The sequence below is a fragment of the Bombina bombina genome, chromosome 3, assembly GCF_027579735.1.
Source record: "Bombina bombina isolate aBomBom1 chromosome 3, aBomBom1.pri, whole genome shotgun sequence".
NCBI classification, from domain to species: Eukaryota; Metazoa; Chordata; class Amphibia; order Anura; family Bombinatoridae; genus Bombina; species Bombina bombina.
Genome location: NC_069501.1, coordinates 551,983,906 through 552,009,973, shown reverse-complemented (window position 1 = coordinate 552,009,973; position 26,068 = coordinate 551,983,906). Strand labels below are relative to the sequence as shown.

General features: G+C 39.6%; 1 protein-coding gene across 1 annotated transcript in view; it reads right to left on the bottom strand.

The window, feature by feature from the left end:
• Positions 1 to 26,068, bottom strand: part of DLGAP3 (DLG associated protein 3) — a 283,019-nt gene that overhangs the window by 15,377 nt on the left and 241,574 nt on the right. The window contains exon 7 of the mRNA XM_053707071.1: positions 393 to 814. Coding sequence (XP_053563046.1) covers positions 393 to 814 — 422 coding nt within the window. The remainder of the gene's footprint in view (positions 1 to 392; positions 815 to 26,068) is intronic.

Genomic DNA, 26,068 nt, shown 5'->3' with positions numbered 1-26,068 from the left:
TTGTATTAGTATTTGTGGTTTTTATTTGTGTGCCAACACCTATACTTGCAAGTCTTTACATTTATCAGTGTGTCTGCATATTTATTAGTGGGTAAGAATATGTATTGTACCTGTGTTTCTGGATGTATGTGCATGCTTATTATTACCTAGATGCCTGCAACTATATCCATGTATCAGTACATTTGCTTATGAGTATGTGTCTGTAAAGAAATAATATGTAGTTTATGTATGTGTATATGTGCATTTCAGCTAAGTATGTAACAATATTGTAGCATGCCAAAAACATTTGCACTGCCTGGAATGATGTTTTGTTTTTATTAATTGCAATGCATCTCTAAACTAAAATGTGTGTTAAAATGCAGCATTGGCATATGTAGATAGGCAGCACTTACTTTCTTCTGGAAGGTCATATTCCTCAGCATCTCTCTCCATTTGCTGGCACCATCCTTCCATCCTTTCTACCTCAGCTTGAAGCATCTTGATGAACCATTCCCCATCTCGATGACATGGAGATGCTCTTCCAGAGTCAGGGAGACTACGTGCACCCCTGTCCATCCAGGATTCTTGGCGAGCATCTTCTGCTGCATCATACTGATAGTCCTCTCTGTATGCCCACTGGCCCTGTGTGTGCACAGTTTTGTAAACAGAGTACTGTTGGCCAGAATCTGATGGCTCAGAGGAGTGACGCTGAAAAGAGCGTCCAAACTGCAAACCCTTGTCTTCTGTGGGAACAGTCAGCCCTGTGAACCCTTCAAGCTCAAGGTCAGCTTGAACACCAGCCGTCACACTATTGGACCGTTTAAATCTTGACCGCCTGTTGGGGGTAAAATAATAATCATTCAGCAATATTAGTAACACAATGAAACTACAAAGAACAATTAAAATGGTTGATAAAAAAAAGGTTGGATTTAATGAAAAAGAGAGTGAATGTGGTCATATAAAATGCAATGATGGGGAAAAAAATATGTTAAAGAGAAGAAGTAAAAGTTAAAAAGAATCAATTTTATAGGATATGGGAAGAGATATAAAGTTATATGGAGCTATAGGTGGAGTTACAGTAGGATTGCATGTGGGGGAGAGATGACTTATATAGAAAGGTTATTGGGAGTGATACAAAACATGGGAGAAGTTGTATGGAGAAATAAGTGATTGAAAAAAGGTATTATAGGGGTCAAAAAAATAAAATGAATGTGAAAAGGAGTCATTAATTCACATGGATCTCCGAAACATACTGACAATGTAGAGCTACAGTTTTACTATACATTACACTTGACTATATTAATAGTAATAATAATTACTGAAATGGCTACTATTAAGGATATTGATTAAATAGCTGTCTAAGTGTGATGACCCTTGCTTTTTCTAAAAGATATTGTGTGTAGAAGCTGATCATCAAAATCCCTTAGCATATCCTACTCATAAATTGTACATGGGTGTACCTAGCATATCCTACTCATGAATTGTACATGGGTGTACCTAGCATATCCTACTCATGAATTGTACATGGGTGTACCTAGCATATCCTACTCATGAATTGTACATGGGTGTACCTAGCATATCCTACTCATGAATTGTACATGGGTGTACCTAGCATATCCTACTCATGAATTGTACATGGGTGTACCTAGCATATCCTACTCATGAATTGTACATGGGTGTACCTAGCATATCCTACTCATGAATTGTACATTGGTGTACCTAGCATATCCTACTCATGAATTGTACATGGGTGTACCTAGCATATCCTACTCATGAATTGTACATGGGTGTACCTAGCATATCCTACTCATGAATTGTACATTGGTGTACCTAGCATATCCTACTCACGAATTGTACATGGGTGTACCTAGCATATCCTACTCATGAATTGTACATGGGTGTACCTAGCATATCCTACTCATGAATTGTACATGGGTGTACCTAGCATATCCTACTCATGAATTGTACATTGGTGTACCTAGCATATCCTACTCATGAATTGTACATGGGTGTACCTAGCATATCCTACTCATGAATTGTACATGGGTGTACCTAGCATATCCTACTCACGAATTGTACATGGGTGTACCTAGCATATCCTACTCATGAATTGTACATTGGTGTACCTAGCATATCCTACTCATGAATTGTACATTGGTGTACCTAGCATATCCTACTCACGAATTGTACATGGGTGTACCTAGCATATCCTACTCATGAATTGTACATGGGTGTACCTAGCATATCCTACTCATGAATTGTACATGGGTGTACCTAGCATATCCTACTCATGAATTGTACATTGGTGTACCTAGCATATCCTACTCATGAATTGTACATTGGTGTACCTAGCATATCCTACTCATGAATTGTACATTGGTGTACCTAGCATATCCTACTCATGAATTGTACATTGGTGTACCTAGCATATCCTACTCACGAATTGTACATTGGTGTACCTATCAGCCCCTATGTCTTTTTAACTAATTCCTCCAATGCATCTTGCTATATTCACTAAGTTTAAGGCCATCAAACTAAGCAATGCATTTTGCTATGCTTTACAGTGTAATATTGATTGTCCCCTATACCTAAAACACCTTTTATAGAATTCCTGTGTTTCTTTATTTGACAGGGATATAAATGCCATCTTTTTAATTGATGTATCTCAAGATTTAAAAATCAATAAATAAAATGCAAACATGTTGCTGTCCTGCTCTACACAGACGCTTTCTGTTATTTCACACATCTGAAACCCTCTTGTGGAAGCTTTGACATCCTAGTGTGCCCAGAAACCCAATTTGAAGATAACAAATAGCCCCACTAACCATGAACACACTACTACAATCATCTACAAGCTGTCTGGATCAAACAACACTTCCCTTACAGATAATAATACTCAACAGATTGCTAGTAGCTAACAGAAAACTACTTCAACAGCTGAATGACAATAACAATAATGGTGACAGCCATGAAAGTTCCTTTGTTTAGACAAAACATGACAGAGGCTTCTCTTGAAAATAATTTCTAGACCCTACGTACACCATCAATGTAGAGACACAAGCTAATCATTCTAACAAACCTCTCTGCCACATGTGCACACAGTATCCCATATACATTACTACTCTTCTATTAGAAGAATTATGACAGATCCCATGAACACATGGACTGGATCAAGAAGCATTGTGATAGATAGAAGCATATTTCAAACAATAATAAAACAGGATTTGTTTATACATACACACCATGCATGCACACATCTTCCCAGACTCATTAATACCCACACTTGCACTTTCTTAGAGAGTGTCTCAAACGCTACTGTTTATAACAGCTTGCCTGCCTTTTGTCTATCAATATGGGTATAAGGCTTTTGCTTCCTGTTCTTTGTCATGGCTTTGATTCTCCCAAATTTGTTATACTGGCCCTGAGGAAAATGGATGATGTTATCTCTGAGACAAAGGTTATCTTGGAGAGTGTTTGGATTTTCTATCTATTCTCAAATACTTCAAGGGCTATATTAAAAGAATGTCATACCATAAGAGAAAGTGAAGTTACTTCTAAAATAATGTATATCTACAGTAGTGAATCTCCATATATAATCATATTTTTATGTCACAGGATTATGGGTTGCCAACTTTTTGGAAAAAAATATATTATGCTTACCTGATAAATTAATTTCACGATCCATTACTCTTGAGAATTATAATACTGACCTTTAGGAGGAGGCAAAGATTCCCAAAACTCCTAGGGCCCTAAAACCCCTCCCACCTTACTGGAAACTAGTCTGACGTATAGCCAAGTCAGATAAAAGAGAATAAATGAGAGCAATACAAAAAGGAGCAGGGAAAAACAGGAGCATACTTGAACTGCCTCCAGAAAAAAACAATCAAAGTAAATAATGGGCGGGGGCTCATGGACACCATGAAATAAATTAATTTATCAGGTAAGAATAAAATATATTTTCTTTCATGAAAGTGGTGAGAGTCATTGATCCATTACTCCTGGGAAACTAATACCCAAGATGTGGAGTTCATGAGTAATCTGGACAGGACCAGACTTATTACATTCATTTAGAGTGGATGATTGTGGGGTTTTTATGCAGAAAAAAATAATAAATAATATATATATAATAGATCAGTGGATGAGCACTACAAAATAAATATATGTACTTAATCAATGTAAGATAATAAGTGCTCGAGACTATGGTGTACTACTACCAATTACACCAAAAAATAGTATAAATACAAATATTAGACTCCGCACTAAAAATTAATAAATAATGAAATGCAAAAGTGTGCAAAGAAATAAGGAAATATTTTAATGTTCGCAAGGAAAATGTAACAAGAAAATTGTTGCATACACAAAATCATGATGTCACAACATCCATACAAACATACATACAAACTGGGCGTCCCCAGTTATCAAGCAAATATGGAGTGGAGGAGGTCAGATGAAGAGTAAAAAGCAAACCCAGGTTATATATGCAAAACCATAGGAAAATCTGAACAGGATACAAATACTTCGAGGCAGTTCATGCAATATAAGCAGTTCATGCAAATGGCAGAAAAAGCAATGGTAGGGTAGCTGGCAATTGCAGAGATAAAAGATGCAGCAAAGAATCACAGATGAAGCAGTTCATGCACTTTAGAAAGTTCATACATCCCATAGATGGTAATCGTTATCAGTATAACATATGATGTCAAGTATCACCAAAATGTAATAAAGTGTTTCCTTTTCTATGTTGACATTTGTTGCCATATGTATGTTAACTTTGTGACTGTATAATCAAGCCCCTCCGGCACTCAAGGACAAGGGTCCGCCGTAAGGATAAAGAATTAGCAAATGCAGCGCTCTCAGAGCGATCTCACCCAAACCGTGTCTGGAGTATAACAGAGAGTGTCCGTGTCACAAATAACAATGGTGATTCAGGCTGTGCTCCACATCAATCAAAAGTGTCAGCGACCCGATATAGCATGTAAGTATCCAACTCTCTTGGCGTCTGACGTCACATCCACCAGTCAGGCAATGCGTGTTTCGGGCTCCGCCCTTCAACTTGGCCTGTCGTCATCGGAACAACCACCTCCTTTTAAATTTGCAACTTGTAACTCCAGAACACGCCCTCTCTGCGTCATTCCATCACAAGCCACTCACAAACACAGGAGCCACATCACAGACATGCGCAAACGCACTAAATTTAATCTTTAAGCTGTAACGGAACTTTTGCATGATATGTGTAAATGTGATACGGCTCTTACAATAATTGTGGACCAAAACTTTTTAAGTTGCAATTATGTAGAGGGATATAAATGTTAATAATTAAGCAACACTCAAAGTGAACCAATAAAAAACAAAAAATGAAAAATAAGAAATCTAATGAAAAAAACATTTTTTTAAGTAGAACGAATTTTTCTAAAAAAATTAATAAATACAAAAAGAAAAAAGACACTCATTGACACTCTTTGTTTGCGGAGTCTAATATTTGTATTTATGTATATATATATATATATATATATATATATATATATATGTACAATAATATTTAATGCCCAGAAACAACTGCCTGAAGGACTCTCTTCACAAAAGTTGCTTAAGAAGAAGCAAAAAAAAGACAATTTAGAAACTCTTCTAGCAGAAAAAATAGCGCCAAAAGAAACAGAACCTTCCAAGACAAAAGCCGAATATCCAAAAAATGCATAGGTTCAAAAAGAGGATCCTGTAAAATTCTTAGGGGCCGAATTATTAAGCTCCGAATGGAGCTTGATGCCCCCGTTTCCACGCGAGTCTTCAGGCTTGCCGGAAACAGCAGTTATGAAGCAGCGGTCTAGAGACTGATGCTCCATAACTTGTCCACCTGCTCTGAGGCTGCGGGCATCAATCCATCTGATCCTATACAATCGGGCTGATTGACACCCCCTGATAATTGGCCACGAATCTGCAGGGGGCGGCATTGCACAAGCAGTTCACAAGATGTGCGGCGGAAATTATATGCTACATTGTATCATGTCTGCTCGCACTTTCATAAATCGGCCCCTTAAAACCAAATTAAGATTCCATGAAACTCTGAATATCCGGAAATGTATCAGTGTTCTTGTTAAACAAGACACAAAGAGCTTAAATGTTGCCCTTTAAAAAACTAAGGGATAAATCCTTATCCAAACCATCCTGAAGAAATTAAAGAATTCTAGGAATTCTAAAAGAGTGCCAACTGAACCTATGTTCCACACACCAGGAAATAAAAGCCTTCCAAACCCTGTGATAAATCTTTATTGTCACAGGTTTACGGGCCTAAACCAAAGTTTCAATAACAGAATCTGAAAAACCTATCTGCCTTAAAACTAAGCAATCATTCTCCAAGCCATCAAGTTTAGAGCTTTTAGATCCTGATGAAAAAAATGTACCTTAAGACAGAAGGTTGTGACGCAGAGTAAGAGGCCGTGGAGGACAACTGGACATCTGCACTAGATCTGCAAACCAAGTCTTGCAAGGCCAAGCTGGAGCAATCAGGTTTACTGACACCTCCAGCTTTATCTTGGTTATCAGAACAAGAGGAGGAAAAATGTAAGCCAGATGAAACAACCAAGGAGCTACATGTTCATCCACAAACTCCACCTGAAGGTCCAGGGACCTCACAAAGTATATGGGGAGCTTGTTGTTCAAACGAGAAGCTGTCAGATCTATTTACTGAAGACCCCATAGGTCTGCAATCTGACTGAAGACTTCCAGATGAAGAGACTATTCCCCTGGATAAAGGTATTGGCGACTGAGAAAATCTGCTCCCAATTGCTCACCACTGGAATATCTACATCTGAAATTATACATGAATTGCTCTCTGCCCAAGTCAAAATTTAGGAAACTTCCCTCATCACCAGGGAACTGCGAGTTCCCCCTTGATGATTGATCTAAGCCACTGCTGTGACATTGTCTGACTGGAAACACAGATAAGTCTCGCTCTTCTTTCAGGAAAAGCTAGAACTGAAGGGCCCTGAAAATTGCACATAGTTGCAGAATATTTATGGGCAACCTTGTCTTATGAATAAACCAATCTCCCTGTTCTGTCTGGGACCCCTGACTGCACCCCAACTTGAAAGACTTCCATCTTTGAAATTGCAGTCTAATTTGGATGGACAAATGATGCCCCCAGAACAAGGGACCAATGATTGATCCATCAGGTAAGGGATTGTCTTGTTTTGGCATACAGTAAAATTGTCGATTATTACACCCAGAAAAGCAATCCTGGACTGAAGGGAACGGAGAACTTTTTGGAAAACTTACTTTCCAACCATGATCTTAAAGAAATAAAAAAAGACTTTTGGTATGAGATACTGATAAATGTAAAGATGGAGCCTGAACCAAGATATTGTCCAAGTAAGAAAACACCAAAACACCCTGAGCTCTTATTACCGATAAGAGAAACCCCAGTGCCTTTATAAAGACCAAACGGAAGAGCAACACACTGAAAATGCTTGTCCAGAAAAACAAACCATATAAATTGATGATGATCCCTGTGAATAGGGATATGAAGATAAGCATCATTTATATCTATTGAAGACATGAACTGTCCTCATTGAACAAGAGGAAGAATAGTCTAAATAATTTTCATTTTGAAAGAAGGAACCCTGAGAAACTTGTTTAAAGTTTTCAAATCCAGAACAGGTCTGTAAGTTCCTACTTTGTTGGAAACAATAAAGAATATGGAATAAAGGCTCAATTTATTAAGTAGCGGACGCTGCTTTGGAGTTCCATTGTTTCAGGTCCGCCTGAAATGGAAGTTATAAAGCAACGATCATAAGACCGCTGCTCTTAAACTTCTCTGCCATGTACGATACGATTAGGATGATTGACAGCCCCTGCTAGTTGCCAATTGGCCACCAGTGAGTAGGGGGCAGCATTGCACAAACATTTCACCAGAAATGCTTGTGCAATGATAAATGCCAACAGTGTATGCTGTCGGCATATAGCGAGGTTGAGCGGACATGATTTGCTACGGCAAATCATGTCCGCTCGCCTTTTAATAAATCTACCCTACAACTGGAACTATTACACCCACAGATTCCAGATCTAAAATCGACTTTAAAAAAGACTCTTGCATTTACAGGATCCTTTGGAACATGAGAAAGAAGAAACCTTCCTTTGGGAGGCCTTGATTTAAAACCTATTCTGTATCCTTGGGAAATTCTTTTCAGAACCCATGTATCTTGAACAGAGTGTAACTAAGCCCCCTGAAAAGGGCTTAATCTGCCCCCACCAGAAGATCTGGAGACTTGGTAGTGAAGAGAGGCTTCTTAGACCGTTTGGACCTGTTCCAATTAGGGTTTGGTTTCCAGGACAAACCGGAAGAACCCTGTTTCTAGAATTTAGAGGATGACTTCTGGATCTTAGATTAACGAAAGGAACGAAAATGGTTAGAAGTCCTAGCTTTACCCTTAGACTTCTTATCCTGAAGGAGAAAGGCCCCAGTCACTGTAGAAATAATGTTATCCAGACCAGACACAAACAACACCTTCCCTTTAAAATGAAGAGACAGAAGTCTAGATTTAGAAACCATGTCTGCAGACCCTGATTTTAACAAGAAAGCCCTCCTAGTAAGAACTGCTAGTGCCATATTCTTAGCATTGGTCTTAAACAACAACATCACAAATGAAAGCATTAGCAGTCTTCAATAGTTTTAATTGATTAGAAAACTCTACACCAGCAGACTTTTCAGAGAACTGCTCAAATAAACCCTCATCTTAACAGATTTAGACTTATTTAAATCGGATAAGATAGTTGATAACATTAACCACCTTCTTATACTTACTTGGAGGGGGCATGGCCACCAACATCTCAGCATTAGCATTAGCTGATCTGTACATGATTGGCAAAGCTGAGCAGCGGGATTATGTAAACCAGCTTGCAAAAAATGCACTTAATATTAGTAGGAAAGTGTACATATGATCTAGCTTCTGAGGTACTGGTATTAACAGAAGTGGGAACAGTATCACTATGCTCCATAATGAAAAAATGATTACCAGATAACGAGTAAACCAAAAGACAAACAATGATTTAAGCATCACAATAACAATAAAGGCATGATAAGCAAAGTAACCTTACACTCAAATAAAGCAGCTCTTGGAAGTAATGAAATTCATAACCCTCACCAGAGGCTTAAGCAAGTTTAAGGAGTGTTAAACATCCATATAGTATCAGATTACCGCTAACCCGACATCAGGCCGATCATACAGATGCGCGCAAAGAGACTGAGTGTGCGAAAACCGAAGCGCGCTAAAATCCTTACACATATACATCAAATAGTTCACCTACTAGTGCACGAACAAGGTGGGTAGATGATTAAAGGTGCGAAAAAAAAGCTGATGCACGCTAAAAAGCAAAGCCATGAAAAACAAATGCCGACATGCACATAAGGCCTTTTGGAGTTTTGGGAATTTTTGCATCCTCCTATTGGTCATAATATTATTTCCAGGAGTAATGGATTGTAGACTCTCTCCACCTTTATGAAAGAAATAATGCTGATGGTAATTAGCATAATGTGACAGATGCCCCCTTTTGAATTTGAAAATAAATAGAAATGAGTGGCACCTCAAATATTTCAAAACAATGAAAAACACCAAAATAGATTGTGCTGGGGATTTTGAGTTTACACCACTATGAAGCAGTAATAAAGTAGATAAAAAAAATATATTATGGTACCCGTTTTCAAAGAAACAGAAAATGTATATATGATGTCAAAAGTGCAAAAATCTATTTATTAAATGTAATTGGAGATTAAGCCCATAAATACAAAAAAACACACCCCTGATTGGGTGTCCCCAATCATCTAAATATAAAAGCAAAGTTATATATAAATAAATAGCAAAATGTAAGATACTGCCTCGCATTAGCACAGTTGTAAGTACGTAATCCCACTGGTAGTAGCAATAGCAGTATAACTGTGTATCGTAACTCAATTTTTTATATTTGGATGATTGGGGATACTCAGGGCTAGATTACAAGTGGAGGGATAATTTATTGCGCACCTGTAAAGGCAAATTTACGTTGCGCAGTAAATAACCAGCCAAGTGAGCTTGTGGTAGCAATTAGTGCTCTGACAATGAAACAGAGATCAGTGCCCCAATTACCACCAAAATACAGTGCAACCCCAAGATAAAAATGCCCCCTAATCTAACACTAAACTACCAATAGCCTTTAAAAGGGCTCTGTGTAAGACATTGCCCTAAGTTAAACAGGTCTTTTATCTAAAAAAAAAAAAAAATGCCCCCTAACAGCTAAACCCCCCCACCCAACCAACCAACCACCCAAAATAAAAAAACCTAAGTCTAAAAAAACTTAAGCTACCCATTGCCCCTAAAGGGGCATTTGTATGGGAATAGCCCTTAAAAGGGCAATCAGCTCTTTTGCTGCCCATTAAAATAAAAAAAAATCCCTAATCTACAAAAAAAAACCACCCACTAACTCTTGTAATGCTCGTGGGATACTCCTCTATCAGACCAAACTCGGCCAGTAGTCTTGTTATCCCGGCATTGAGCCAGAATGATAGGGAATATCCCAGAGCAGAGTAGGTTTGCAAGATGAGATAAATGGCACTCACCACAGGCAGGACAGTCCTTGGCGGCAACAGGCAGGAAACCAGAGAAAAACCACTAGGGTAGTCAGGCAGGCAGGGTTCGGCAACAGCAAGGTAGTCCAGGGGTAAACCACTAGGATGGTCAGGCAGGCAGGGTTTGGCAACAGTGAGGCAATCCATGGCAGATAGGATTAACAGGTAGAGTGGTCAGACAAGCAGAGTTCAGCAGAAGTATCAATCCAGCAGTTAAGTGTTAAAAAGGCAGAGTGGTCAGACAGGCAAAGTTCAGCAGCAGTATCAATCCAGCAGTTAAGGGTTAAAGAGGCAGAGTGGTCAGACAAGCAAAGTTCAGCAGCAGTATCAATCCAGCAGTTAAGGGTTAAAGAGGCAGAGTGGTCAAACAGGCAAAGTTCAGCAGCAGTATCAATCCAGCAGTTAAGGGTTATAGAGGCAGAGTGGTCAAACAGGCAAAGTTCAGCAGCAGTATCAATCCAGCAGTTAAGGGTTAAAGAGGCAGAGTGGTCAGACAAGCAAAGTTCAGCAGCAGTATCAATCCAGCAGTTAAGGGTTAAAGAGGCAGGGTGGTCAGACAAGCAGGGGTCAGCAAAAAAAATAACAATCCAGCATACAAATCAATAACACCCAGGTGAACAGAAAGTAACACCTATACTTGGGCAGTTATAGGTAAGACTGATGTTACTTACATAGGTGCAGGATTCGGGCCACAGGAGATCCAGACCGGCTTCTGCAGGGGGAAGCGTGCAGTGATGACATCACCGCCGCATGCAGAGAGGAGCCGACTCCCCCCTAGGCAACAAGCAGACAGCAGGTGCCACGTTCCTAGCAACAGCTAGAGCGGCGCAGTGTGACATAGCCCCCCTCTCAAGGGTTCCCTCCGGGAACCCGAGTCGGCCTCAAAGGATGAGCAGCATGGAATCTAGAGACTAAGGATGGAGCATGCACATCACGGGCAGGAACCCAGGAACGATCCGCCACAGAGTAACCCTTCCAATGTACCAGATACTGCAGTTGTCTGTGCCTGTATCTGGAGTCCAGGATCTTAGCAACTTCATATTCAGGGTCACCATGGACCAAGAGCAGAGGAGGAGGAGCTCAAAGCTGGGTATATCTGTTCCTGATGTAAGGCTTGAGTAGTGAGATATGGAAGACTGGGTGTATACGCAGAGTTTTGGGCAAGGCCACTTTGTAGGCAACAGGAGACAGTCTTTTCAGGACTTTGTAAGGACCAATAAAACTAGGCCCCAATTTGTGACAGGGTTGACATAGAAGAATGTTTCGAGTAGAGACTCAAACACGTTAACCCTCCGAGAAAGCACGTACAGAAGCTCTATGACGATCAGCAAACTTCTTATATCTAGAGACAGCTGAACGTAGCTGAGAGCGAATATGTTGCCAATGAGTGGTGAGTTCAGTAACGTGTCGGTCTGCAGCAGGAACCCAGTGGATTGAGCAGAAAGAGGGAAGATCGAGGTTGATACTCTGCTGTGGCTTGAAATTGAGAACATCGAAGAGAAGAGTGCCAATGAGTGTTTCTTGCCAGCTCCGCTAGGGGTAACAACTCGGACCAGTTGGTATGGAGAGCGTTGACAAAGGCTCTAAGATAAGCCTCAAGATCCTGGTTTACTCTCTCAGTTAGACCATTGGTCTGAGGATGGTAGCCAGAAGACCGTGGTTCCAATCAACTTACAAAAGGTTCTCCAAAAGGTAGAAATAAATTGTGGACCTCTGTCGGAAACAATATTCACAGGAATGCCATGGAGTCGTACCACATGCAGAAGGAAAAGAGACGATAATTCTTGGCCAGAAGGCAGTTTTGTTAGGGGTAAAAAATGAGCCTGGAAAAGCGATCCACCACAACCCAGATAACTGTATGGTGGTCAGAAGGTGGGAGATCCACAATGAAGTCCATTGTTATGTGTGTCCATGTTTGTTTGGGAATGGACTATGGTTGGAGCAAGCCGGGAGGCAAGGATTGGGGAGTTTTGTTAGCAGCACAAGTTATACAGGCTTTTATATAATCCTGAGTGTCAACCTTCATAGTAGGCCAACATACATGTTGGGAAAGTCACTTAAAAGTCCTTGTCAAACCAGGATGTCCTGAGAGTTTACTGTCATGAGCCCATGACAGTACAGGAGTGCGTAGGTTCAGAGGTACAAAAAAGATATTGGAAGCCACGGGGGCTTCAGGAGGTTTATTGGACTGGGCACATTGCAGCCTTTGAAGAAGGGTGGTATTCAATTGAGCAACCACACAGGAGGGGGGTATGATATGTTCAATAGGAGCTTCAGATGAATCACTTGAGTGAGGAAACTGACATGAAAGGGCATCCACCTTCTTGTTCTTGGTCCCAGGAAGATAAGAGACCACAAAGTTAAAGCGGGAAAAGAACAAGGCCCACCTGGCCTGTCGAAGATTGAGTCAATGAGCTGTCTCTAGGTAAGTCAGATTCTTGTGGTCGGTAAGAATCTGAATGGGATTAGCGGTGCCTTCCAACCAATGACGCCATTCCGTCAAGGCCATTTTAATGGCTAAGAGTTCCCAATTACCCACATCATAATTCCTCTCTGCAGGAATAAAACTGTAGAGAAAAAGGCTACAGGGTACGACTTGGAGGTTAAAGGATCCTTTTGGGTTAGAACTGCTCCAGCCCCTATCTCAGATGCATCAACCTCTAAAGTGAACTGTAGGTCAGGATCAGGATGGCGTACCACAGGAGCAGAACAAAAGGCTTTTTTCAGACGAGAGAAGGCATTTATGGCTTCAGGAGGCCAATGTTTACAGTCTTTGTTCCATTTTGTCAGTTGAGTGAGTGGAGCGACTGTTTGGGAAAAGTTCTTTAAAAACTTGCAGTAGTAATTGGAGAACCCCAAGAATCTCTGCAATTCATTTAATGAAGTAGGTTGGGGCCACTCTAAAACTGCGTGAGTATAGCAGGATCCATGGCAAAACCTTCTTTTGAAATGACATAGCCAAGGAACTGGATCTGAACTTGGTCAAACTCACATTTTTCTAGTTTGGCTACTAAAGAATTGTCCCTGAGACGTTAAAGCACCTGTCTCACATGCTTATAATGCTCTTCCTGAGTGGATGACAGTGCGATTGAGGAGGTCACGGAAGACATCGTTGACAAATGCTTGGAAGACTGCAGGGGTGTTACATAACCCAAAGGGCATTATGAGGTATTCATAATGCCCAGATCTTGTGTTGAAGGCGGTCCTCCATTCGTGGCCTGGGAAGATACGGATCATATTGTATGCTCCACGTAAGTCTAACTTGATGAAGAAGTGAGCATTCTGGAGCGAGTCATAGAGCTTGGTAATCAAAGGAATGGGATAGCGGTTCTTGATAGTTATGTTGTTCAAGGCCCTGCAGTCAATGCAGGGTCTGAGCCCAACATCCTTCTTAGTGGCGAAAAAGAAGCCTGTCCCAGCAGGAGAGGAGGAAGGGTGAATGAAGCCTTTAGCTAGATTCTATTGGATATATTCCTCCATAGATTTGGTTTCAGCTTTGGAAAGTGAATAAGTCCTCCCTTTAGGAAGTGGGGCTCCGGGAAAGAGGTAAATTTTGCAGTCATAGGGGCGGTGGGGTGGTAGTACGTTGGCTGCCTTTTTCTCAAACACATCTGCGAAGTCTTTATATACTGAGGGAAGGTTTGGTAGAGTCTGTATACTGGCTATGGGGATATGGAGTAGAGGAGTGACTTTAGCAAGGCAGGAATGGAAACAGGAGGCACCCCAGGAGGCCAGTTGTTCTTCAGCCCAGTCGAACTGTGGATTGTGTATACAAAGCCAAGGAAGACCAAGGATGACAGGCTGTGCTGGAGAATAAATTACCTCAAACTGCAGCTGTTCAGTATGAAGGACTCCCACAGTCAGGGTCAGGGGTGCTGACTCAAAATGGATCAACCCTGAACCAAGGGGGGGTGCCATCCAGAGTAGTTATTTTGAGACAATGTCTTTTCTGCAGAAGAGGCAAGCCAGTTTGAATCATAAAACAGTGATCCAGAAAGTTTCCAGCTGTCCCTGAATCAATGAAGGCTTGAGTGTGGACTAGGTTCTGGAGAAAGGTAAGGGTTACAGGTACCAGAATCCGAGTGGAGTGAGGGGATTTAGTAGAGATAATGCTTAGAAGTACCCCAGTGTTATCCCCTAAGCATTGGCTTTTCCTGGCCGAAGGTCACAGTCCTTAAGTTGGTGGGTGTTAGACCCACAATAAAAGCATAGTCTCAATCTCCTTCTTCTCTGTCTTTCAGATTCTGAAGGTTTGAAGGAGGAGAAATCCATGGGTTCTTCCACTGGGGTAACTGGAGCTGTTGAAGGGGTAGAGGATACTGCTGAAATCAGACGAATTGGAGGACGGGAGGGAAGCACCCTCCTAGTTCTGTCTCTTTCGGCTTGTCTCTCCTGGAAGCAAGAGTCCAGACTGATACAAAGCATTATAAAGTCATCCAAAGAAGAAGGAACATCACGATAAGTGAGTTCATCTTTGATGCGTTCATGCAGACCCCTCCTAAAGGCTGCCTTGAGAGCACTGCCATCCCAAGTGGTTTCAAGTGCCAAGGTACGAAACTCGATGGCGAATTGTGCCACAGTTCTATTGCCCTGGCGGAGGTCTAGGAGAGAAAATTCTGCAGCAGAGGCACGGCCAGAAGTCCCAAAGACAGATGATAATGCAGAAATAAAAGCATCAGCATCATGCAGGAGTGGAGGGTTTTGTTCCAAAAGGGGAGAGACCCAGGCTAGGGCCTTGTCTTTCAGTAAGGAAATGATAAAGGTTATCCTTGACTGGTGAGACTGAAAGGTGCTAGGAGCAGAGACTGGCGGTACAACAATAGGGGCGGTATTCCTCGCTGTAACTAGTAAAGAGAGTTGAGCGGTTATTGCCTCTAGCTTGGAATCCATATTCTGCAACTGTGTGGTATGGGTTCCCAACATCTGTCCCTGAAGATAAACTGCTTGTGCCACCTCATCTGGCTCCATGGCCCAAGTATAATGTAATGCTTGTGGGATACTCCTCTATCAGACCGAACTCGGCCAGTAGTCTTGTTATCCCGGAGTCAAGCCGGAATGATAGGGAATATCCCAGAGAAGAGTAGGTTTGCAATATGAGATAAATGGCACTCACCACAGGCAGGACAGTTCTTGGTGACAAAACAGGCAGAAAACCAGAGAAAACCCACTAGGGTGGTCAGGCAGGCAGCCTTCGGCAACAGTAAGGCAGTCAAGGGGTAAACCACTAGGATGGTCAGGCAGGCAGGGTTTGGCAACAGTGAGGCAATCCAGGGCAGATAGGGGTTAACAAGTAGAGTGGTCAGATAAGCAGAGTTCAGCAGCAGTATAAATCCAGCAGTTAAGGGTTAAAGAGGCAGAGTGGTCAGACAGGCAAAGTTCAGCAGCAGTATCAATCCAGCAGTTAAGGGTTAAAGAGGCAGAGTGGTCAGACAAGCAGGGGTCAGCAACAAAATAACAATCCAGCATACAAATCAATAACACCCAGGAGAACACTAAGTAACACCTATACTTTCGCAGTGATAGGTAGGACTGACGTTACTTGCATAGGTGCAGGATTTGCGCCACAGGAGATCCAGACCGGCTTCTGCAGGGGGAAGCGTGCGGCGATGACGTCACAGCCGCATGCAGAGAGGAGCCAACTCCCCCCTAGGCAATGAGCAGACAGCAGGCACCACGTCCCTAGCAACAGCTAGAGCGGCACGGTGCGACAACTCTAAGCTACCAATAGCCCTTAAAAGGGCCTTTTGTAGGGCATTGTCCTAAATCGATCAGCTCGTTTACCTAAATAAAGTAACAATTACCCCTAAAACTAAACCCCCCACCGACACAACCCCCCAAAATAAAAAACCTAAGTCTAAAAAAACCTAAGCTACCCATTGCCCCTAAAGGGACATTTGTATGGCATTGCCCTTAAAAGGGCAATCAGCTCTTTTGCTGCCCATTAAAAAATAAAAAAATAAATTCCTAATTTGACTAATTTGAACGGCCAATATGATTGTAGTAGCTCTCATCCTATTGGCTGATTTTAACATTTCAGCCAATAGGAATGCAAGGTACCTAAATGGGGTACTTTGCATTCAATCTTCAGTGTGTGGCGGCGACCGCATGAAGAGGATCCTCCACGCCAGTCCTGCTCTGCGATCGCCATTCCTGCTCTGATGTAACCTCCGCTTCGCGCCACCTTCGCTCCGGATGAAGATAGAAGATGTCCCTGTGCTGGATGAAGATGTCGCCGCCTGGAAGAAGACCTTCACCGCTAGACTTCAGGAACTGTGAGTACCTATTTTGGGGTTAGACACGTTTTTTTTTTTGGGTGGATTTTTTTTAGATTAGGGATTTTTTAATTTTTTTATGGGCAGCAAAAGAGCTGATTGCCCTTTTAAGGGCAATGCCCATACAAATGTCCCTTTAGGGGCAATGGGTAACTTAGGTTTTTTAGACTTAGGTTTTTTATTTTGGGGGGTTGTGTGGGTAGGGGGTTACTTTTAGGGGGTACTTTGTAATTTTCTTTAGGTAAAAGAGCTGTTTAACTTAAGGGAATGCCCTACAAAAGGCCCATTTAATTGGTTTATTGTTAGATTGGGGGGTGTTTTTATTTTGGGGGGGTATTTTTTATAGGGGTATTAGATTATATTCCCTTTTGAATAGGATTCTCCTGTATTTCAATAACTTCTCCCGCTGTCCTAACAAAATATAAATAAAATAAATATGATGCAAAAAATCTGTTGTTTTTTTTTAAATATATTCATGTGATATATCTCGTGTGTAAAGCTAATAGCATACACACACACACACACACACACACACATATATATATATACATATATATATATACACACACACACATATATATATATATATACATACACACACACACACACACGCAATGCAACAGTGGCCATTAGTCAGTTGCACTCTTCTGTCACTCTCCCAATAATATACATTGGAAGATCTTTTCTGGCTGGCTCCGATCATGTATTCTGCAGATTCAGTCCACGTCCACCCACACAGCAAATTCTAGGTAAGGAGCTATTTTTATAAAACTAATCTTAAAACCTGAGACTGCTACTATCAACGATTGAATTTGGAAACAAAAATCCCTAAAAGAAAGATCATTTTACAAGTATATCCCGAACTGAGCCACCCTATTGTGTGTGTGCACATGCATATGTTTGTGTGTGTGCATGCATGCGTGTGTACATGCATGTGTGTGTGTGTGCGTACGTTTGTATGTGTGTGTTTGCATGTGAGTGTGCGCATACCATTTCTTTAAAATAGAAGATCAGTGTACTGTAGGTCAGTGTTTATCAACTCCAGTCCATAAAGGCACATTAAACACTTTGAGATGGTAATATAAAATGATAAAGCTCATATATAAAAAGTCTGCAATATACTTTAATTATTTATTTTGTCTCCTTTTTCCTGTAATTCCATTCTGAAATTGTGAGCTTTTCAGTACCTGTTAAAAATGGAAGTGCAGAACACTGTTATATTCCACAGAGCCATTGGCTGCACACTCTAGTGACCTATTTATAACCGTCCCTAATTAGCCACAGCAGAGAAGGTAACCTAAGTTACAACATGGCAGCTCCCTTTGTTTTATAGACACTATGGGGCTGATTTATCAACTTGCGGGCGGACATGATTCGCTGTTAGCAGTTGTCAATCATCCCGATCGTATCTGATCAGAATGATTGCTGTCTGCTGCTTCCTTAAAGGGACACTGAACCCAAATTTTTACTTTTGTAATTCAGAAAGAGCATGCAATTTTAAGCAACTTTCTAATTTACTCCTATTATCAATTTTTCTTCGTTCTCTTGCTATCATCATTTGAAAAGGAAGGCATCTAAGCTTTTTTTGGTTTCAGTATTCTGGACAGTACTTTTTTATTGGTGGATGAATTTATCTACCAATCAGCAAAGACAACCCAGGTTGTTCACCAAAAATGGGCCGGCATCTAAACTTACATTCTTGCATTTCAAATAAAGATACCAAGAGAATAAAGAAAATTTGACAATAGGAGTAAATTAGAAAGTTGCTTAAAATTTCATGCTCAATCTGAATCACGAAAGAAAAAATTTGGGTACAGTGTCCCTTTAACTTTCCGGTGAGCCGGAAACTTCGGGGATAGATTGCAGCATCCACTGCTTGATAAATCTAGCCCTAAAACGTAATACTTATTTTGTCAATATTTAAGGCCAGATTACAAGGGGAGCGCTAAATATCGCTTTGATGAAAGCAATATTTGAGCTCAACTGTGTAATACCAGCGCACGATAATGTGCGCTGTTATTACAAGTTACCAGCAATGCGAACACAAGCTTGCATCCGCATTGCTGGGAAGCATTGTGCTCACGAGCGTGCACTTCCACAGGCTCCTATGGGAGCCTTGTTCTGATGATGGCATCAGGACTTCAGCGCCAGCGAATGGGGTGAGTAGAGCAGCAATGGCAGCAATCAAATATATATGTATATGCTGATATATATGTGTTAAAGGGAAGGTAAATTCATAATTAGACATTCATGATTTAGACAGAACATACAATTTTAAACAATTTTCCAATTTACTTCTATTACTTAATTGGCTTTTTTCTCTTGTTATCCTTTGCTGAAAGGTTTATCTAGGTAAGCTCAGGAGCACCAAAAAAAACCAAGATTCTAGCTGCTGATTGGTGGCTGCATATACGTATATACCAATTGTCATTGGCTCACCCATGTGTTCTGTTAGAAACCAGTAGTGCATTGCTGCTCCTTCAACAAATGATACCAAGAGAATGAAGCAAATTTGATAATAGAAGTAAACTGGAAATTTGTTTAAAATTGTATGTTCTACATAAATCATGAAAGAAAATGTTTGGGTTTCATGTCCCATTAATATGTATATATACACAGATTAACACATAAATATATATGTATATAAGCACATACATATATATTTACTGGGAACACACAGTTCCCATTGACCGCAATGTAAAGGAACTTTTCAGTGCCGATTTTTAACCCCAAAATACTGCCTAGTGCACTCATTTTCTTAAAAAAAAATGCTGCCATCTTTATTTTTAAAAAAAACTACACAAGACTGTATTTTGGGGCCATTTGGGGCAGATTTTTAAAATTAAACAGATCTCTGGTTCATTTTATAAGCGCTAATTGCTACCACAAGCTCACGGTAGCAATATCCAGCCACTTGTAATGGCTGGTTAATTATTTTGCATCCACAAATGGGCAAATGTGTGCAATAATTTAGCGCTCCACTTGTAATCTAGCCCATATGTATTTAAGCATATTTATATATATTTTCTTATTGCGGCCCAATGCTGCACCATTTGCTCACTGCGCTGCACTAGGTGATTTGCTAGTGGCTGCCGACATGAAAACGAGACTCCCTTGGAGCCTATGGAAGTTAATAAAGTGTTAAAAATACATCTACGGGTTATTCTCCAACTTATCTTTTCTTTGAATGCATCATTCTATCTAGCATTTATTTAGTAACCAACGACGTACAGGGTACGTCCTACAAAAAATGGTTGTTAACGACCAAGGATGTACCCTGTACGTTGTTAGTGTTTTCAAGCGGTGGAAGCGATCCTGATCATTTCCAGCCTTTTTCATGTTATTGCTGTGATGCCTTGATATTGAGGCATCCTGCAATTAAATTTTTTAGCCATCCGATACAGAGAGACCACTCTGTGGCCCTCTCTGCATCAGCCATCGATGGTCCCAATTGTTGGTGGGTGGGAGCTGTTGCAGGGAGGCGGGTGACTGCCATCGATGGGTGATGTGCATCAGAGGGGGGCGGGATCACGTGTGGGGTTGCCGGGAGCGTGCACGGGTGCGCGCACGTGCATGGGGTTGGGCGCGAGCACGGGGGCGGGAGCAGGTGGGAACGTTACACTATGGCACCATTTGTTTAGTATAAGGTGGGAGAGAGAAGGGGGGATTTTTGTCTAAGGGATCTGGGAGGGTGTGGGGGATTAGTTATTGAGAAGGGGCAGCTTCACTGTAGAAAAATAGCGTTTATATTTAAAAAAAAACAAATTTTATGGCAAACTGGGTACTGGCAGACAGCTGCCAGTACCCAACATGGCGCACAATAAGGTAGAGGAGGAGAGTTAGAGAGCTGTTGGGATGGGGATCAGGGAGGTTGGGGGCTAAGGGGGGATCCTACAAAGCAGAATATGTCTTTTTTTGTTGTTCTTTTTTTTTTTTTTTAAAAAAACAACTTTTATTTTAGTACTGGAAGACTTTGTGCCAGTAATTAAGATGGAGGGGACAATTGTGGGGGGTGGGCTGATCTCTACACTAAAGCTAAAATTAACCCTACTAGCTACCTAATTAACCCCTTCACTGCTGGGCATAATACAAGTGTGGTACGCAGCGGCATTTAGTGGCCTTCTAATTACCAAAAAGCAACACCAAAGCCATATATGTCTGCTATTTCTGAACAAAGGGGATCACAGGAAAGCTTTTACAACCATTTGTGCCATAATTGCACAAGCTGTTTGTGAAAAAGTTTGTGAAAAAGTTAAAGATTTTTTTTATTTGATTGCATTTGGCGGTGAAATGGTGGCATGAAATATACCCAAATGGGCCTAGATCAATACTTTGGGTTGGCTTCTAAAAAAATATATATACATGTCAAGGGATATTCAGAGATTCCTGACAGATGTCAGTGTTACAATTAGGGTTGCCACCTCGGCCATGTTTTCCTGGACACTTATGAGTTACACATGCTGCAGGGTGTGCAGGGAGGAATATGTATTGTGCTGTTCATGAGCACTATTCATGTGATGTCCAGAGGCTCAATACATGTTCCGCCCTGCAGCATGTGTAACTCATAAGTGTCCAGGAAAACATGGCCGAGGTGGCAACCCTAGTTACAATGTAACTGTTGCTAGTTTTGAAAAGAAAAAAAAAAAAGAACACATAAACATTGGGTATTTCTAAACTCAGGACAAAATTTAGAAACTATTTAGCATATTTGTTTTTTGGTGGTTGTAGATGTGTAACAGATTTTGGGGGTCAAAATTAGAAAAAGTGTGTTTTTTTCCATTTTTTCATCATATTTTATATTTTTTTAATAGTAAATTATAAGATATGATGAAAATAATGGTATCTTTCGAAAGTCCATTTAATGACGAGAAAAACGGTATATAATATGTGTGGGTACAGTAAATGAGTAAGAGGAAAATTACAGCTAAACACAAACACCGCAGAAATGTAAAAATAGCCCTGATCCCAAATGGTCAGAAAATGGAAAAGTGCTGTGGTCCTTAAGGGGTTAAGTTCCCATAACAGACTTGATTTTTATAATATATGAACTAGTTCACAGGTGAAATAATCAGCTGATGGGTGAGGGCAGGTACTGATCAGCCGATTATTTCACCTGTGCGCTAGTTCATATATCATGAAAATCTGGCCTGTTAGGGGGATTTGAGGACTGGAGTTGAGAAACACTGACCTACATTGACCTTTAATTCAAAAATACTGACCATCATAAAAGGACATTAAAACCCCTTTGGTAAAAAAATAATAATCACTTTTTCAACACTCCCTAGAGAGGCCAAAAAGCAGATTATATAAACTTCAAAATATCTCAAAATACTACAAATTAAATAGCTGGTTTAGACAATTTGTAACATTTCGAAAACCTTGTTAACAGTTTTTGCTTTTTTGTCTGTGTAGGGAGTGTGGAACAAACACAATGATTACACAAAAGCAAGAGGTACTTAAAGGGACATGAAATCCAATTTTTCTCTTTTATGATTTAGAAAGAGCATGCCATTTTAAACAACTTTCTAATTGACTTCTATTATCTAATTTGCTTCATTCTCTTGATATAATTTTCTGAAAAGCATATCTAGATAGGCCCAATAGTTGCTGATTGGTTGCTGCACATAGATTCCCCATGTGATTGGCTTACCCATGTGCATAGCTATTTCTTCATCAAAGGACATTTAAAGAATTAAAGGATTACTTTCTGTTATAATTGTTAAGCTAAACAACTAACATATTAAAGTTAATAAACATTAATTAAAACCTACTGACCTATATTTTCTCCAAAACGAAGTTTCATAACGTTCTAAAAGTTATATCTTTTATTCGCCGATGATGTCACGTTATCCTGCCCACTATTTTCAGCACTGCATGTTCAAAATACTTAAACCAATAACTTTGTGTTTAAAGCGCCATTTTGAAACCTAGGTATTGTAAACGGATTGGTACAGAGCAAATTATACCCACGGAGTGGGTTTGGAAAACAATTAAATTTGCAGACAAGATTTCAGATATACGGTAGATATATGTTAATGAAATGCTATTGATAAAAAGCGTATTTGGGGTAGTTAGTTAGTAACAGGCATAGAAAATATTTACTTACAGTGGCCCTTTAAGCAAATTAGATAATACAGGTAGCCCTCAGTTTACGCCGGGGTTAGGTTCCAGAAGGAATGGTTGTAAATCGAAACCGTTGTAAATTGAAACCCAGTTTATAATGTAAGTCAATGGGAAGTGAGGGAGATAGGTTCCAGGCCCCTTTCAAAATTGTCATAAGTAACACCTAATACATTATTTTTAAAGCTTTGAAATGAAGATTTTACATGTTAAACAGCATTATAAACCTAATAAAATAATCAAACAACACAGAATATATAATTAAATTAGGTTAAATGAACAAAAACATTTGTTAAACAGCATTATAAACCTAATAAAATAATCACACAAACAGACTTCACTTGCATTTTTCTGCAAACAGTTCTTTCTATGCATTCCAATCTAGACTGATTTATAGACAGGAAGATTTTGTTCATTTGAAATCTGCTCGATAGCTCAGGTCTGTTTAAACTGATTAATTTCAACTTGCTTGGCTTTGCTGCAACACAAGCGGACAGCTCCACCTACAGGCTATTTTAATAAATGCACTGCTTCTCAATGCTTTCAATAGCAGTCACATGACTGGAAAAAAAGTTTGTTATTCTGAAACGGTGTAAATTGAACCTTTATAAAACGAGGGCCACCTGTATAAGTAAATTGGAATGTTGCTTAAAATTGTATTCTCTATCTGAATCCTGAAATAATAATAATAATTTTTTGGGTTTAGTGTCCCTTTAATATCCCTTTAAATATAATTTTGTTACACTTTGTCTAAAGTCAAAGCATGTCATTATTGTTACTGGCTGGTAATACGGCACCTGGTACTTCTATACCTTGTGAATTATTCATTCTGGGATAGGGGAAAGAAAATGATGATATATTGTCTTGTTTCTGAGGTAATTTGTTTCTGTGTATCACCCTGTTTTTCTGCACTACTCTATTTTTCAGATGGAAAATTGTATAAATGCTCAATGCTTGCAAGGCCAACATGTCACAATACATTTTCCCAGCATCCTCTCTGGTTGGTTTGTTGCCATGACAGCACATATCAGAGGTGTACTGAAAGAATATAGTATCAAAGGAAGCTTATGAAAATGCCCCCTGGTGTCATATAGACACAAAACCCCTCAACAGTATGGTTCCCTTTTTATCATTAGACTGTAGCTATCCCCTTTTCTAGTATCATAGTTCTCTATCTTAACGGCTTCCATCTCTACAAAACTAGTTCTTTTTCAGTTAGTAACACAGGCACTAGGTGCCAGCAAAAATAAAGAACAAAATATATATTTGACTGTTACATTCACATGTATTAATTTATTCCTCTGTGTGTTATTGTTAGCAGTCAGCATGATGTTACTATTATACAAACCTCATTCATTTTTCAGTAATTATATTATAATGTACTGTACAACATACCTATTATTATTTTCAACTTATTTTGTATTCCAATTTTTTCGGTATTTATCATTTAATGCACCGTGTGTTGCTAAATTATCTTTACATTTTAGTGTATTATTTTGTATATTATTTATTTTATATGTTATATCATATCTTAAAATTCTTTTCCATTTTCAGCTAATGATGCAGGAGTACTTTACATTATACACTGTTTAACAGACTATTTGATCGTTTACCTACCATAATTCTGATGCCCTCTCTCTTTCTGCCTCCTAGTGGTAGTTTTACGTATGTGCAGGGGAGTGTTATGCACCCCCATTAACTATTGTCGCTCCCCCAAAACTCAAAGATGCCAGATATAAATGTGCAAAGAGAAAGAAGGTGTAAAAAACATAAATAAGATAGAAAATATATTACATACATGTACCCCTTGCACCCTTTATATTTATAACTGTGATTATTATTTTTGTAGCCAAACTTTATAGTATTCAGTAGACCCTCCCCATAACCACCAATGTTATATTCACTTTATTAATATACATATGATTAGGAAAAGTATGTAACCCCATTTCTAACATTAACCCATGCATTGAAGAGATTTAACCCCTTTATGCCAGGTGTATCAACACAATGTAAAGAGCTACCTCACCCAGTGTATTAATGTAACCCCATATTATATATATGTACTGTATATATGTATATGTGTATAAGTATAGAAAAATGAACTGCATATAAAGTGCCACTCTTAACAAGTAACTTGACATAATTATTGGTGTCTAGATCAAATTCAGGTAACCATAACAACCACTGTAACATTTAATAGTGAGGGTTATTTAAAGCACACTACTAGTTCGCCTTAAAGGGATACTAACCCCACATTTTTTTTTAAGCAACTTTCTAATTTACTCCTATTATCAATTTTTCTTTGTTCTCATGTTATCTTGATTTGAAAAAGCAGTAATAAAAGGTTAGGAGCCAGCCCATTTTTTAGTTCAGCACCTTGGTAGAGCTGCTGATTGGTTTGCTACATTTAGCCACAAATCAGCAAGTGCTACCCATGTACAAAAAATGGTCTGGCTCTAAAGCTTACAGTACTGCTTTTTCAAATCAAGATAGCATGAGAACAAAGAAAAATTGATAATAGGAGTAAATTAGAAAGGTGCTTAAAATCTCATGCTCTATCTGAATCATGAAAGAAAAAAAATGGGTTTAGTATCCCTTTAATGCAATCACAAATTATTTTATTTTGCAGCAATTTTAAAGTACAGTTTTCACAGTGAAAAGTATTCCTAAGGAGTATATAAGATAACCTATTATTGCAAAAAATGTGCATATAGATAAACTGGCCTGTATTGCAGGCCAGTTCTAACTAGTTCCCTTGAATGAATTTAGCAGTTTGTCCTAAAGGTGTATTTTACAACTTTAATTGTTGTGTCCTGAAATTATAGCCATATATCAGATACTAACTGGTATTTCTTTGCAATAATTATGACTCTTGTACCGGCATAAGTATAAAAGAGCTTATACCACCTGTTTGTGCCTTTTTCCTTGGGTTTTCAGTATAACATAGTGGCCTCTACTATTGCAGACATCCCAAACGGCTAATATGTTTGCCTCTCAGATAGGCTAGTTTCACTCTCAAGCCAGTTCTAACTTTCGGAGTTAAAGCAATATTTAGCCCTTTTTGTATTGGAAACTCCAGCCCACTTTCATGGCTTCCACATTTGTG